The sequence below is a fragment of the Engystomops pustulosus genome, chromosome 1, assembly GCF_040894005.1.
Source record: "Engystomops pustulosus chromosome 1, aEngPut4.maternal, whole genome shotgun sequence".
Classification (NCBI taxonomy): domain Eukaryota; kingdom Metazoa; phylum Chordata; class Amphibia; order Anura; family Leptodactylidae; genus Engystomops; species Engystomops pustulosus.
The window spans coordinates 46,927,244-46,945,133 of NC_092411.1; the positions used below are offsets into that span (position 1 = coordinate 46,927,244).

At 41.8% G+C, this 17,890-nt stretch overlaps 1 protein-coding gene and 1 long non-coding RNA gene across 7 annotated transcripts in view; one reads left to right on the forward strand and one right to left on the reverse strand.

Annotated features, from left to right (window-relative positions):
• The window catches only part of KIAA0825 (KIAA0825 ortholog), a 264,884-nt gene that overhangs the window by 184,738 nt on the left and 62,256 nt on the right, over nt 1-17,890 (reverse strand). For all 6 annotated transcript variants that reach the window (XM_072139641.1, XM_072139636.1, XM_072139647.1 and 3 more), the window contains exons 10-11: nt 16,280-16,470; nt 959-1,141 (exon numbers count right to left, since the gene is read on the reverse strand). In XM_072139641.1, the coding sequence (XP_071995742.1) occupies nt 959-1,141; nt 16,280-16,470 (374 nt within the window). The remainder of the gene's footprint in view (nt 1-958; nt 1,142-16,279; nt 16,471-17,890) is intronic.
• On the forward strand, nt 930-16,349 carry LOC140120695 (uncharacterized). The gene is made up of 3 exons (XR_011853953.1): nt 930-948; nt 3,092-3,155; nt 16,254-16,349. It is a non-coding gene; the product is annotated as an uncharacterized lncRNA (long non-coding RNA).

The following is a 17,890-nucleotide window of genomic DNA, read 5'->3' on the forward strand; positions in this document are numbered from 1 at the left end:
CTACAGCGTCCTGTGAGTCAATTGTGCAATGATCTCTTATCCCTGTAACACAGCCTTTCCCTGCCATGTCACAGGGGGCTCTGCACTGCACTGCTTTAGCATCTGGGTTTATTTGTCCTCCGGCCTGGAATATACTCCACTTTAGGCTGTTACGTCTACCACTGCTCATGACAGCTGAAGCCATGCAGGGTCCTACATACAGACAGAGCTGCACACAGTATCTCATTACAGCCCATGTGACGAGCCAGTGACAGACTGTGTAACAGGGAAAGGAGATCATTGCACTGATACCTCACAGGACGCTGTAGGAGAGTTACTTCTCATTGTAGTGTATGGTCACATGTATTAAGATATGAAAAAAGTTATATAAATTTGGTATATTTGTCATAGCACTGAATAAAAGAATAAAAGGATGGTGATATTTGGAGCACACAGTGATTTTACCACATATCAAATACTGACACTAGGATGCACAATTATTTACCCTGTAAAAAGCCCTCATACGGCTCTATAAAAAATAAGAAAATATGACTTTTGGAAGTAGGGGAGCGAAAAACTGAACCGCAAAAAAAAGGGCATCGGCGACAAGGCATTAAAGGAAATTTACAATCAAAATTCAGCATGATAAATCAGGGGCACTTGTCATAGATCCAAACACCGTGACTGTAGTAACCTTCTCATCTTTGTAATCCATGGCCTCCGTCCTGGTCATGTAGGTGCTGTAAAGCAGATCACGGATTGCTGTCAACAGAGCAGAGGAGGTGCTCCGGAAAGATGGCAGCCCCCATTATCAAGGAGACAAAAAAAAAAAATCAATCTTGAACTATAAACAGATGACATATAATGGATACGTTTCCATATCTGGTTCTAAGAAATATTGGCAATACATTCCCTTTAAGCAGCACATTTGAGAGAAGAAGGTGGCCATGAGACGGTGGATAACTATATGTATACTTACTGTGTCAGATATTCCAGAGGTGCTGACAGGACGATCATTGTTGTGAGTAGGCTGTTACAGAGATTGTGTATCTTGAAGATTGGGTTGTTAGGATTATGTGTTATTGTTAAAAGTTCTTGAACACTGGTACATACTGACCACAGAAAGTTTTCTACACAACACAGGATAGCTAGGACATCAGTTCTGTAATAAGAATAAAACATAAACTTACTTTACAACTAATAATTCTTATCACCTTTTTATATTTTATGGTTTAATACGAAACACTATTATTAATATTCTTGTTTTTAAAATTGTACATTAAAACTATCCAAATACCCCCTAATCCATTCATATGCAATACCACAAACAACCTGTGGACTGGTGTGGCGCTGTTTCTGGAAAAAGGCAACCATGTTTTCATATAACAGTGGTGTCCCAAGTTTTATTATAATCCCCTATCTCCAAACAATAAAAGGGTTCTGTTTTCCCTAATTGAGTGATTGGCTGATGGTGGAGCAAGCATTCTGCTACATTTAATGACCATGGGAGTGCTAGAAATATCCTAACACAGCACAGGGAAATATCTGACAATCTTAAGGATAAATGAGATTGCTGGAGAACACTGAGTACTGCTTGGTTATTTCTCATAGAATCAAACAGCTGATTGCATGGCAGCCCAAAAAATAATGGGCAGCGGGACTCCCATTCTTGTGGTTGCTGGGGTCCATACAGTCAGACATCCAATTATGATTTTTATCCTCTATCCTGAGAAAAGGATTATGAAATAAAGTTAAAATTGACACAACAAAATACGGTACAACAAATAGTAATACAATATAAAATAACTTATCAATGTAGACAATCTATAGTGACAGCAAATAAGATACGGCTATGCTTTATCAGTTCCCCTAAACTACTAAATGATCTACCTTCTTCAACACCTTCATCTGCAACACCTAGGTGAGTTGGCTCTCTTTGCAGAATATAATAATATTCTTTATTTATATAGCGCTTTACAAATCATAGGGGAAATGTACAAATAAAATACTACATTACAGAGTACAAACAGTCCAGTGTAACTACAGTGGTAGCAGCCATAGCATCTGCTATGGGGCCCACAGTGTCATGAGGCCCCGGCATCCAACCTGACACTCTAAAGAATGGAGGAGGTGCACCATTATATACATATTGGGGCAGATTTACTTACCCGGTCCATTCGCGATCCAGCAGCGTGTTCTCTGCGCTGGATTCGGGTCCGGCCGGGATTTATTAAGGTAGTTCCTCCAACGTCCACCAGGTGGCGCTGCTGCGCTGAAGTTCCCTGAAACGCACTGGAATACACCGAGCCGGGCTGAGTGAAGGTAAGTGCAAGCTCCGCGACACATTTTTGTTTTAAATGCGGCGGTTTTTCCGAATCCGTCAGGTTTTCGCTCAGCCACGGCCCCCGATTTCCGTCGCGTGCATGCCAGCGTCGATGCACCACAATCCGATCGCATGCGCCAAATTCCCGGAGCAATTCAGGGGAAATCGGCGCAAATCGGAAATATTCGGGTAACACGTCGGGAAAACGCGAATCGGGCCCTTAGTAAATGACCCCCATTATGCTGCACATTGTACAGGATTATATGTATATAACAGGGCACATCTTCCACAATACACAGCATGAATCAACAGCTAAAATAAGAAATGTTGAGGGAGAGAACAGCAGTACGACAAGCCTAATTCCTGCCATGTACTTCCTCAATGTGGTCAGCAGCTACAGGGACAGTAAAAGTATATAAATGTATATATCAGTGCAAAAATGTGTGCTCATAAGAGTATAAATGTGTGAGTATACAAATATGTATATTTTCTGAGGGGGTAAGGGGGGCCATTTGTCTATTAAAAACTCTCTCCCATAGTCATGTACAAATGAGACAAGTCACTTTTCGAGTTTGAAAAGGGATATCCGCTCAAGATGCCAATATTTTGAGCTCTATAGTACCTATAACCTTGCTTTGGTATAATTTTAAAGATAAGAATCTCATCTTTGTATAGTGAGGTACAGAACCAGATAGAACAGCAGTCAAAGAAAAAGGTATGAATTGGATTATTCTCTGCAGTTTAAATTCCCAACTATGTCTTTACCTGTCGGTATCTCCGGTTCTGTAGATAGGGACATCTGAAGTGACGCTAAGACCTCCAGCCTCTAAAAGTGACTGATCGAAGGCAAAAGGTAACTCTTTTTGTATACAATAGATCAGTGATTTTCAACCTGTGTGCCGCGGCACACTAGTGTGCCGCAACACATGGTTGAGTGTGCCGCGGGGAAAGTTCCCCGAACTATGGTGCCCCTGTGTAGCGCTGCCGCCGTGCCCCCGTGTTTCGGCCCTCATACTTACCTACAAGCCCTGCGTCGGCGATCCGCCCATCTTCTGTAGCTCCTGCACCGCGCGGCCCATGTCACGTGACTGACGCGACCTGACGTCAGGCCGCGTAAGTCACGTGACCAGAGGCGCGCGGTGCAGGAGCTACAGAAGGTGAGCGGATCGCCATTAGGAGTGAAGGTACGCGGAAGAAGACATCAAGGGTAAGTATATAGGGTTATTATTTGTATAAGGAAGGCAGCTAGGGTCTTTTTTTATTAGTAAAGGTAGGCTGGGGCTTTTTATTTGTTAAGGGAGGCCTTTAGGGCCTTTTAATTAGTAAAGGGGGGCCTCTAGGTCCTTTTAATTAGTAAAGGGGGGCCTCTAGGGCCTTTTAATTAGTAAAGGGGGGCCTCTAGGGCCTTTTAATTAGTAAAGGGGGGCCTCTAGGGCCTTTTAATTAGTAAAGGGGGGCCTCTAGGGCCTTTTAATTAGTAAAGGGGGGCCTCTAGGGCCTTTTAATTAGTAAAGGGGGGTCTCTAGGGCCTTTTAATTAGTAAAGGGGGGCCTCTAGGGGCTCTTAATTAGTAAAGGGGGGCCTCTAGGGCAGTGATGGCGAACCTTTTAGCGATCGAGTGCCCAAACTGCAAGCCAAAACCCACTTATCTACCACAAAGTGCCAACATGGTAATTTAGAGCAATATAACCTACGTAAGGGCCAAATAATACTGCCACATGTTTACCACCACTATTAGTATGCAAACACAGACATATATAGTGCACACATATATACAGTATGCATAACACAGACATATACAGTGCAGACATATATACAATATGCATAACACAGACATACAGTACACACATATATACAGTATGCATAACACAGACATACAGTACACACATATATACAGTATGCACAACACAGACATATACAGTACACACATATATACAGTATGCATACACAGACATATACAGTACACACATATATACAGTATGCATACACAGACATACAGTACACACATATATACAGTAGCATAACACAGACATATACAGTACACACATATATACAGTATGCACAACACAGACATATACAGTACACACATATATACAGTATGCATACACAGACATATACAGTACACACATATATACAGTATGCATACACAGACATACAGTACACAAATATATACAGTATGCATAACAGACATACAGTTCACACATATATACAGTATGCATAACACAGACATATACAGTACACACATATATACAATATGCATAACACAGACATATACAGTGCAGACATATATACAATATGCATAACACAGACATATACAGTACACACATATATACAGTATGCATAACACAGACATACAGTACACACATATATACAGTATGCATAACACAGACATATACAGTGCAGACATATATACAATATGCATAACACAGACATATACAGTGCACACATATATACAGTATGCATAACACAGACATACAGTACACACATATATACAGTATGCATAACACAGACATACAGTACACACATATATACAGTATGCATAACACATACATATACAGTGCACACATATATACAATATGCATAACACAGACATATACAGTGCACACATATATACAGTATGCACAACACAGACATATACAGTACACACATATATACAGTATGCATACACAGACATATACAGTACACACATATATACAGTATGCATACACAGACATACAGTACACACATATATACAGTAGCATAACACAGACATATACAGTACACACATATATACAGTATGCACAACACAGACATATACAGTACACACATATATACAGTATGCATACACAGACATATACAGTACACACATATATACAGTATGCATACACAGACATACAGTACACAAATATATACAGTATGCATAACAGACATACAGTTCACACATATATACAGTATGCATAACACAGACATATACAGTACACACATATATACAATATGCATAACACAGACATATACAGTGCAGACATATATACAATATGCATAACACAGACATATACAGTACACACATATATACAGTATGCATAACACAGACATACAGTACACACATATATACAGTATGCATAACACAGACATATACAGTGCAGACATATATACAATATGCATAACACAGACATATACAGTGCACACTTAAATACAGTATGCATAACACAGACATATACAGTGCACACATATATACAGTATGCATAACACAGACATACAGTACACACATATATACAGTATGCATAACACAGACATACAGTACACACATATATACAGTATGCATAACACATACATATACAGTGCACACATATATACAATATGCATAACACAGACATATACAGTGCACACATATATACAGTATGCATAACACAGACATATACAGTGCAGACATATATACAATATGCATAACACAGACATATACAGTGCACACATATATACAGTATGCATAACACAGACATATACAGTACACACATATATACAGTATGCATAACACAGACATACAGTACACACATATATACAGTATGCACAACACAGACATATACAGTACACACATATATACAGTATGCACAACACAGACATATACAGTACACACATATATACAGTATGCACAACACAGACATACAGTACACACATATATACAGTATGCACAACACAGACATATACAGTACACACATATATACAGTATGCACAACACAGACATACAGTACACACATATATACAGTATGCATAACACAGACATATACAGGACACATATATATACAGTATGCACAACACAGACATATACAGTGCACACATATATACAGTATGCACAACACAGACATATACAGTGCACACATATATACAGTATGCACAACACAGACATATACAGTGCACACATATATACAGTATGCATACACAGACATATATATACACATATACACACAAATATGCACAGCACAGATACAGACACACACATATACTTATATACAGATAACACAGACATAAACACACACAAGTGCATAACAAAGACATATTATATATCTGTGTTATGCATATGTGTGTAAATGTCACATATACACACACATATATGCATAGCACAGGTATATATGTATGTGGACTGTATAAACACATTGTAGACACTGTACAACTTACAGTTATCTATGAGGAAGGCACACAGCAGCCTCTGGATGTTCCGGGTCACAGCCTCCCCCTCCCCCTCTCACTCTGTCCCGGCTCCACTTTACGTCTCCTAGTAGGAGGGGGAGGTACAAGCTCTCCATGCTGCTTCCTGCTCCCAGCGCTGCACTGGGATCTTCTTATAGAGCAGCGCTCCTCTGACAGGAGCACAGACATCCTGCACCCGGCTGTTGGCTGCATCTGAGGGGCCCGCAGGTCCTCAGTTTAGAAGAACTGCATCTACCCGTGCAGTGTGACCTGCCTGCTCTGTATCTGAGCGCAAGGGGCAGGTGCTGTTCTTCTAAACTGTGGACCTGCGGGCCTCTGCACACGGTGGAGGATGATGGCATGCGTGCCAGCAAAGAGGGCTCTGCGTGCCCTGTCTGGCACGCGTGCCATAGGTTCGCCACAACTGTTCTAGGGGCTCTTAATTAGTAAAGGGGGGCCTCTAGGGGCTCTTAATTAGTAAAGGGAGGCCGCTAGGGGCTCTTAATTAGTAAAGGGGGGGCGCTAGGGGCTCTTAATTAGTAAAGGGGGGCCGCTAGGGGCTCTTAATTAGTAAAGGGAGGCCGCTAGGGGCTCTTAATTAGTAAAGGAAGGCCGCTGGGGGCTCTTGATTAGTAAAAGGAGGCCGCTAGGGTCTTTAAATTAGTAAAGGGAGGCCGCTAGGGTCTTTTAATTAGTAAAGGGAGGCCGCTAGAGGTTTTTATTAGTAAAGGGAGGCCGCTAGGGTTTTTTTATTAGTAAAGGGAGGCCGCTAGGGGTTTTTTTATTAGTAAAGGGAGGCCTTTTATGACTGTTTTAGTGTCATTTTGTGCTATTTTGGTTGGTGGTGTGCCCCAGGATTTTCTAAGTATAAAAAGTGTGCTGCGACTCAAAAAAGGTTGAAAATCACTGCAATAGATGGTGCTGGTACCTTAGAGGTGTAAAAGCGGATGTCATAGTACCTTTAAAGGAAATCTACTGTTTGGAATTTACTTTTCTTAGTAGATCCAGAGATAGATTTCCAATGTTTTCCTTATCCCTGAACATGTTTGATAATTTATTGGAAAGCTGCCTATAAGTTTATAAACTTTATTATATTTACATGCAAGTTACCTGCAGGCTACTTGGGGCGTGGAGTATTCCCTGTGAGCTCCTAGGGCTAAGGAGGCCCCGAGAAGGGGCCCCAAGAAGCCCTGAAGATTCACCTACTTGCAGGCCCCGAGTAGCCCTGAAGATCCACCTCCTTGCATGTCCATGCTGCTTGTGCACTGGCTCCTGACGTGACACAACCTATAGGCGGCTTTCCAATAAATTATAAAATTACAGGTAAGGAGAAATGTTATTTTTTGTTAAACACCTACAATATGAGGGGAAGGGGCCACTATTTAAGAGGGATGGAAGACAGGAGGCCACTATACGAGAGGAATGGAAGACAGGAGGTGACTATACGAGAGGGATGGAAGACAGGAGGCCACTATATGAGAGGGATGGAAGACAGGAGGCCACTATATGAGAGAGATGGAAGACAGGAGGTCACTATATGAGAGGGATGGAAGACAGGAGGTCACTATACGAGAGGGATGGAAGACAGGAGGCCACTATATGAGAGGGATGGAAGACAGGAGGCCACTATATGAGAGGGATGGAAGACAGGAGGCCACTATATGAGAGAGATGGAAGACAGGAGGCCACTATATGAGAGAGATGGAAGACAGGAGGCCACTATATGAGAGGGATGGAAGACAGGAGGTCACTATACGAGAGGGATGGAAGACAGGAGGTCACTATACGAGAGGGATGGAAGACAGGAGGTCACTATATGAGAGGGATGGAAGACAGGAGGCCACTATATGAGAGGGATGGAAGACAGGAGGCCACTATATGAGAGGGATGGAAGACAGGAGGCCACTATATGAGAGAGATGGAAGACAGGAGGCCACTATATGAGAGGGATGGAAGACAGGAGGTCACTATACGAGAGGGATGGAAGACAGGAGGCCACTATATGAGAGGGATGGAAGACAGGAGGCCACTATATGAGAGAGATGGAAGACAGGAGGCCACTATATAAGAGGGATGGAAGACAGGAGGTCACTATACGAGAGGGATGGAAGACAGGAGGCCACTATATGAGAGGGATGGAAGACAGGAGGCCACTATATGAGAGAGATGGAAGACAGGAGGCCACTATATGAGAGGGATGGAAGACAGGAGGTCACTATACGAGAGGGATGGAAGACAGGAGGCCACTATATGAGAGAGATGGAAGACAGGAGGTCACTATATGAGAGGGATGGAAGACAGGAGGCCACTATATGAGAGAGATGGAGGACAGGAGGCCACTATATGAGAGAGATGGAAGACAGGAGGCCACTATATGAGAGGGATGGAAGACAGGAGGCCACTATATGAGAGAGATGGAAGACAGGAGGTCACTATATGAGAGGGATGGAAGACAGGAGGTCACTATATGAGAGAGATGGAAGACAGGAGGTCACTATATGAGAGAGATGGAAGACAGGAGGCCACTATATGAGAGGGATGGATGACAGGAGGCCACTATATGAGAGGGATGGAAGACAGGAGGTCACTATATGTGAGAGATGGAAGACAGGAGGTCACTATTTGAGAGGGATGGAAGACAGGAGGCCACTATATGAGAGGGATGGATGACAGGAGGCCACTATATGAGAGGGATGGAGGACAGGAGGCCACTATATAAGAGGGATGGAGGAGGACAGGAGGCCAATATATGAGACGATAGGAGGACAGGAGGCCACTATATAAGAGGGATGGAGGAGGACAGGAGGCCAATATATGAGACGATTGGAGGACAGGAGGCCACTATATAAGAGGGATGGAGGAGGACAGGAGGCCAATATATGAGACGATTGGAGGACAGGAGGCCACTATATAAGAGGGATGGAGGAGGACAGGAGGCCAATATATGAGAGAGATCATTGAGGACAGGCGGCCACAAAATAAGGGAAGATGGAAGACAGAAGGCAACAACATGAGAGGAATCATGGAGGACACAGGGCCAAAATATGAGAGGGATCAAAGGAGACTGGAGGCCACAAAAGGAGGGAAGATGGAGGACAGGAGACCACAATATGAGGAAGGATGCAGAACAGGAGGCCTCAATATGAGGAAAGATGGAGGACAGGAGACCTAAATATGAGGGAGGATGGAGGACAGGAAGCCACAATATGTGCAAGATGATAAGGAGAGAGGATAAAATTAAAGAGGTAGTATATGTTGCTGAGTTGCATTAGGGGGTATTATATGGGTCCATGGGAGTGTTGGCCACAGGATGGGTGCATTATACTATGCGGGGATCATTAAGGTCTGTAAAGTGCTGCAAAATTTGATGCTGCTGTATAAAAATAATGATTATTATTATTATAATGTCGATATTACACTATGTATGGGGGTGAGAGGAGGGGCGGGCCAACGGAGTGTGGTTTCTAAAAAAAGGGAGGAGCTTTGTGTCCCTCTTTCTCTAGCCTAAAAGTAGGGAGGTAATGATGATGTTGCAGTTTCTTTATACCCCTCTCACTATGAGTGACTGTACACAGAGCTCAATTAGTTGGCTCTAGGTTACTGCTGTATAAGTCCATAGAGCTGCTTTAAAGCATATCACTAAATGCTGTTTATGTGTTTTGTTATTATGTTTTAAGGAGCACTATAGAAAGTCGGAGATACATTTCCTCAAATTTTCTCAAAACTTTAGTGGTTATTTTAAAGAAGGAAGCACTAAACAAAAGGTCCAGCTCGCCTCTTGCTGCCCATTACTGTTAGATTAACTCATCAGAAACTGCACCGTTACATTAAAAAAAAAGCAGTAGAAGGATATAGAATGCAAATCAATGAATAATTACAAGTGGCTGATCATGGAGTGTGGTGTGTCTAGTGTATGTATAAATAAGCTGCACAGCAATCCCAATACATTATTATGTACTGTACATCAAAATGTCAGCAAGAATTTGTAACACATCAATGCTTGATTTATGAAGAACGTTTTATTCACTTCTCTGCAGGAAATATAAACACAGCATTACTAAATGATGAAGCATGACAACTCCATTCTATTTTACATATTCAACATAAAAACAGAAAATATACAAAATGCAGACATCAACATTATTCCGCCTACAGCAGCGGCGCAATGTGTTTGGATGTGTTTAGACAGAATCCATTACTGTCTGCGCTGTGGAAGGACCTTTGATTCCTCTAAAATCAGAGGGTCCTCAACATAAAGATGTTTTTTTTTTTTTTTTTTTTTTTTTTTAATTAAATGATGTAACGGGCAAACCATCACCACCGCCAGATTTATCCAGTGAAATTGTAAAGATTTCTACTCAATATTAGTGAAAGTAATGAAAACTGAATGTTATTACTTCTTGTGTCCCTCTTCTCTGCTGCACACGTTACACAGCATTTCTACAAGACATTCTTTTGTAAGCCAAATCATCTCTTTCTGGCAAATTTAGAATGTACATCCTGTCTGCGGGATACGGAATAATTACCCAATCGGTGAGGGTATGACTGCTGGGACCTCCACCAATCATGAGAACAAGCATCCCACAATCCAGAGGTTTCAGGGTGATCACAGCACTCGGCTGCCTCCAGCACTCATATGGTCACTGAAAGGAGAGGCCGTGTGCACACATGGCCTGCAATTCCACACACTACAGTCATGGCCAAAAAATTATATAAATGTTAATTTTTACAAAGTCTACTGCATCAGGTTTTATAATGGTAATTTGTGTTTACTACAGAATGTTATAAAGAGTGATCAGATTAACAGCAATTAATTGCAAAGTCAATATTTGCCTAGAAAATGAACTTTTTCCCCCAAAACACATTTCAACTTCATTGCAGGCCTGACTTAAAAGGAGCAGCTAACATTGTTTCAGTGAATGCTCCAGTAACACAGGTGTGGGTGTTGATGAGGACAGGGCTGGAGATCAATCTGTCATGAATAAGTAAGAATCACACCAATGGACACTTTAAAAGGAGGCTGGTGCTTGGCATCATTGTTTCTCTTCTGTTAACAATGGTTATCTCTAAAGAAACACGTGCAGTCATCATTGCACTGTACAAAACTGGCCTAACAGGGAAGAGTATCGCAGCTAGAAAGATTGCACCTCAGTCAACAATCTATTGTGTCATCAAGGAATTCAAGGAGAGAGGTCCCATTGTTGCCAAAAAGGCTCCAGGGCGCCCAAGAAGGACCAGCAAGCACCAGGACTGTCTCTTAAAAGTGTTTCAGCTTGGGGATGGGGCTACCAGCAGTGCAGAGCTTGCTCAGGAATGGCAGCAGGCAGGTGTGAGTGCATCTGCACGCACTGTGAGGCCGAGACTCTTGGAGCAAGGCCTGGTGTCAAGGAGGGCAGCAAAGAAGCCACTTCTCCCCAGAAAAAACATCAGGAACAGACTGATATTCTGCAAAAGGTACAGGGAGTGGACTGCTGAGGACTGGGGTAAAGTCATTTTCTCTGATGAATCCCCTTTCCGATTGTTTGGAACATCTGGAAAAGCTTGTTCGGAGAAGACAAGGTGAGTGATACCACCAGTCTTGTCTCATGCCAACTGTAAAGCATCCTGCAACCATTCATGTGTGGGGCGGCTTCTCAGCCAAGGGAATCGGCTCTCACAGTCTTGCCTAAAAACACATCCATGAATAAAGAATGGTACCAGAATGTCCTCCAAGAGCAACTTCTCCCAACCGTCCAATAACAGTTTGGTGATCAACAATGCCTTTTCCAGCATGATGGAGCACCTTGCCATAAAGCAAAAGTGATAACTAAATGGCTCAGGGAACAAAACATAGAGATTTTGAGTCCATGGCTTGGAAACTCCCCAGATATTAATCTAGGTTCATGTATGCACATTAAGAGAATGCCTATACATGAATATATTCACCTTCATTTTTGACATGTGAATAAATCAGCAACATTGAAGAGAAGTAAAAGTACACTACAAATGTTCTGCATGCTATAACACCCTATTAAATGCTTTATAGTGTCAACAATTATTTGCCAGATTATACAGAATATTTAGTGTACTACACATATGTCATCGTATTAAAGTTGCATATTTAATCCTTTTTGCTGTCCCCAGAAATCCAATTTACATTAATCTCAAGTCTAATTCTATGTAAACCATTTTGACATTTTTGAATGGTAAAAATCTGCTGAAGAATTGCTCAGCTTCGGTATAACATGTATAATACACCAGCTAAATGCTTATTAATAAGTGTAAAATACTTCTACAGATAGTGTGCATTAAAGATACATTGTCATCTCGTGTTATAAGCAGTGGATTATTTATTACATATAGGATAGGAGTGCACAAACTTTATCAGTCCAAGGGGATGAGCCAAAAACCACAGTACTAAAGAACACCCGACCTACAGACGACCCCTAGTTACAAACGGACCACTGGATGTTGCTAATTTACTGTACTTTTGCCTTAGGCTACAATAAACAGATGTAACAATTATCAAATGTGTAATGAAGCTTTATTGTTAATCCTGGTTCTTATGACAATCCAACATTTTTAAAATACAATTGTCACAGAGACCAAAAAAAATCTGTCTGGAGTTACAATAAAATATACAGTACCGACTTACATACAAGTTCAACTTAAGAACAAACCTACACATAATTAGACTACAGGGCCCCCTCACTCCCCTATTTAACAATCCAGCATTCCCCCCAGGGATGGGGAGAGGGAGATTCCTGTGTTGGGAGGTGGGAGCAGATATTCGTATGGGCCAGGTAGTGTCTGGAGGCACCATGCCCTCCTGGGACTCTTTGAGAGCCTCCAATCCAGACGTTCCATTGTCTTGGCTGGAGTACCAACAGTTAACCTCGTATGTAAGCTCGGACATCGACTCTAGTTTTGGGGCATCCCTAACCGGGTTTGAGGCGTTACTTAGACCTGCATCACCCCCAGCCCACGTCTTGTCTCAGCTGTATGCTATACTGCTCGCTGAGTCCTCCCAGGGGAACCCAGGGTTTGTGTCAGCGTGGGAGACAGACCTATCAACCACACTCACGGAGGCAGACTGGGACAAAGCCTTTTTGTTCTCCCATAAGCTCCCTCTGCCCTGCAGCGCTCAGGAGAAGAACTATAAGATTTTATCACGCTGGTACAGGTGCCCCCTCACGCTCCATAGGATCTATCCTGGAGTCTCGGAGCTCTGCTGGAGGTGCGGTGCGGAGGTCGGATCCATTCTTCACATTTGGTGGAGCTGCTCGATCATACAGGACTTCTGGCGGATGGTGTTTGACACCTATAGCAGAGTGTCTGGTAAGACGATACAATTCAGCCCACAGGTTGCCCTCCTTTCCGTGCTGCCGGGCACCATCTCCTCCATCAAAAAAGGACTCCTTCGCCACTTTCTCACAGCGGCAAGGACCGTGATCCCTCGACACTGGAAGAGCCCTCATCCACCCACGGTTGTGGAGTGGATACAGGAGCTTCGCTACATACGCAGGATGGAGGAGTTGGTGGCCGAGGACACGCCTGATCCGAGTAAGACAGCCACTGGGTGGACCCCTTGGGGGGACTACCAGCTAACCCCGGCCTTTCAGGATCTTTTTGCCTAAAATAATTCGGTCTCTTCTCGAATCTGTATCCTTTCAGAACTCTTGCATTGCAATTAAGCAACACGCCTGTAGTGCACTGCCAAAACATGACACGGAAGCCATCCCTACCCCCAGACCCCTCCCCCTTTCCCCACCCAGTTATTCCCTTCTCGTCTATGTTTTGTACTGTCTACCCCCTGTTCGTATCTTTGTCTCGTCTTATCACTGGAAGGGACGGGCAGACCCCCACAGCCGGTATCTTACGATCTCCACCTCAATATAATTTCATAGCCTGCTGCCTTGCCATTCTGTGACATGATGTGATATGTATCTTACTGCAGGGGTCCTGCGAGACCACCCTTCTTGCCTTGAAAATTCTGTTTGCACTCGTTATTCATCAATAAATGTTGATTGAACATAAGAACAAACCTACAGAACCTATGCTATAGATATTATTTGGGGCTATAATTACTTTATACTAGGGGGGGTGCTGTATATATTATATGGGGCCATAATTATTTTATACTGGGGGGGGGATGCTATATATATTATATGGGGCCATAATTATTTTATACTGGGGGGAGGGTGCTATATATATTATTTGGGCTATAATTATTATATACTGGGGGGGATTCAGTATATATTATATGGGGCCATAATCATTTTATACTGGGGGGTGCTGTATATATTATATATCACTAAGCTGGGGGGATGTATATGGGATACAGTATATTACTAAGCTGGGGGGATGTATATCGGGTACAGTATATTACTTAGCTGCAGGGGCTGTATATGGGATACAGTATATTACTAAGCTGGGAGGGGACTGTATATGTGGGGCAAGATTTTATTTAAGCTGTAGGGGATCTGTATATGGGAGCTGTATATAATTTAATTGGGTGGTGAATAACGAGGCCTTTAAATATAGCAGCAGGGCTATATAAAAATAAATTTATTATATATATATATATATATATATATATATATTCATTAGGGGGTGCTATATATTTGATCAGGGTTGCACTGTATGTAAAATCATGTAACATAATAACAGGGTCGGATATATTAGTTATAGGATACAGATTACTTTGCATCATGTAAACCAAATGTTGGGGGGGGGGGTCTGTATTAATAAATTGGGGCTGCTGTATATTGATTGGTGCTGTGCATGCTATAATTCCAGTAGAACATATATATATATATATATATATATATATATATATATATATATATATATATATATATATATAATGAAGGGATGTTTTGTATGTGGGGAGAGTGCAGTCAGTTGTGTTGTGAGGGTTATATATTATTTAGGAGCACAGTGTTGTTATGCAGGAGACTTCATACTGTAAGTGACTGTGGTATTTTTAGGGACGCCGGGTGGAGATGCTGCACGGAGCTGAAGACATCTGGCTGTGAACTCAGCAGTGGTACGTCATGGATTGGAGAGCCCGGAATAAAGTTCTACTGATGGAAGAGGTACTAGATACCACTAATGACCCCCAGAACCTGTAGTCAGTCACACAGTGTCAGGGAGCTGGCTGTAGGGTTGTTAATTGTTGGTAAAGTTTAAAGATTTACTTAACAGGGAGCGGGCGGGGGGGGGGGGGGGCAGCATTTTAATATTCGCCTCAGGCAGCAAATATGCTAGAATCGGCCCTGCTCCCAGAGCAGAAGTGCAGATATATAATAGTGGTGACCTCAAAGCAGAAATATAATAGCAGATACCTACAGAGCAGAGGTTTAATAGTGGAGACCCCTGAAGCAGACATAGAATACTGGACATCCCCAAAGAAGGCCTATGACACTGGACACCCCAGGAAAAGGCCTATAAAACTGTAGATGTATAATAGCGGAAACCCCCTAGAGCAGGCCTATAATAGTGGAGACTCCCAGAACAGACATATAATAGTGGAGAATCCTGAGAGCAGTCGCAGGTTTTATGGTAATCGTATCCCTTGAATAAAATTTGCTTAGATAGACAAGGCTGTAAGTGCTGGGATTGTTTACATGAGTCACCACAGTAACAGACTACAAACAAGCCTTTTAGATAGATATTCCGTATATTCGATTAATTGTTCATATTTTATGAATAATCAAAGCTAAAAATCTTTTTGTATAAGTGGACCTTTCCCTTTAAATGTACTAAATTGAAATAACTTTTATTGTTTTTTTTTTTTTTTTTTTTTAAGGAAATTATGTTAATGGTTCATCCTACCGTATTTGCGCTGCCCGTTTGTAGTTGGGGTGAACCTGGGAGTATCTAAAGGTCAGCAAAGCTAATGTTTGCTCCAGAACCTCTGAAAAAATCTTGTGTCCATGAATTGGTGGCACGATGGTCCATAAGTCATGACGGAGGCCACTGCAGAAGTAATGCCACATCTGGATGGAAAATGAACAACGTTCTCCCTTTATACAGAGATAGAAAATAAACAATAATATTAGATACGGTATATAGCATTCAATATAAAATATTTCAAAAAACATTCAATGAAAACATTAAAAGTATTGGAAATTTTATACATTTACAAGCTACCTCAAACACATAAGAAAGGTTAAGAAAGGTTTTCTCTATATTGAAAAGAAGAAATGTTTTCTAACAACCTTAAGCAAATTTAAGCAAATCTGCATAAATCATGGTGTGCCTGCTGTGCAAATAATTGAAAAATGGTACTGCGGAAGTATTCCCTAGACATAGGTAACTGTAAGCATATAAAGATGCTATATACAGCGTTGAGTGAGTATACAAATATGTATATTTTCTTAGGGAGTGGGTGGGGACCCCATAGAGAAAGTCTTCTATGGGGCCCTGACTCTCCTAGTTACGCCCCTGGCTCCAAGACTTCTCCCAAACTGCACCTATTTTCTGGAATGCTCTATCTTGAGCTATGTGGCTTATACCTAACTACCAAATTTTGATGTAAAAAATATATATTCCACTACAATGAAGTAGTAACTGTGCACGTAACTTTATTGCAACTTACCTATGTCCAAGTGACAGAGTAGGTGTGTTTACTGAATCATGTGACTGACGGAGAGGTGGGACTCCTCCTCCCTCAGCTCACCTGGTTCTGATAAGGCGTAACGTAAGAAGAGGTTATGATTAAGACGCTAAGCGTCGAAACGCGTAAACCTTATTGTCTCCTCATGTGAATTTGTGCATCTAATGAATAAAGGATAATTCAATTAGCCTAAGATTCGACGAGGATTCCCTTTGTACAGTGCTGGAGTGCACTTCTTTTTATACCAAATTTTGAAATGTGCCCTAAAAACCCATCTTTTCAGGCAGGCCTATCTCTAAACCTCCTCTGATTTTCCCTCCAGTCTATGTAATCTCACATCATTTGATAACATTAAAAAGGTTTCTCTGCAAACCAATACACCCTGGTTTCAGTAAATATTGGAAGCCACTGGTGACTGCTTCATTCAGCATTATCCATTTAATTATTTTGTTCATTACAGGAAATCAACCATGATTTAACCCCAACAAAGCACCAACACATAAGCAGAGCGGTTCTGGCTACATGCCCCCACATTTAATTGGTAGAAATGTTTGGTAGCTGGGCCCTTTTTGAGTGATAGTCTAACTTTTTTGTTATTTTTACAACTCTTGTGGCCCATAAAAACATTCATATCCCGGGCAACCCTTTAAGTATTTAAAATTATCTGGTTCATCTCTGCCAGTAATATATTCTTGCTTCATATAGATTCCTAGCTCTATCCTAATTTTATTGTCCCTGATTTATTAAACGCCTGGTTACTGAGGTTGTCCAGTTTCTTATCTTCTAGATCTGAAGCCTCATAAAAGAATGAGAAAAAGCTAACAAGA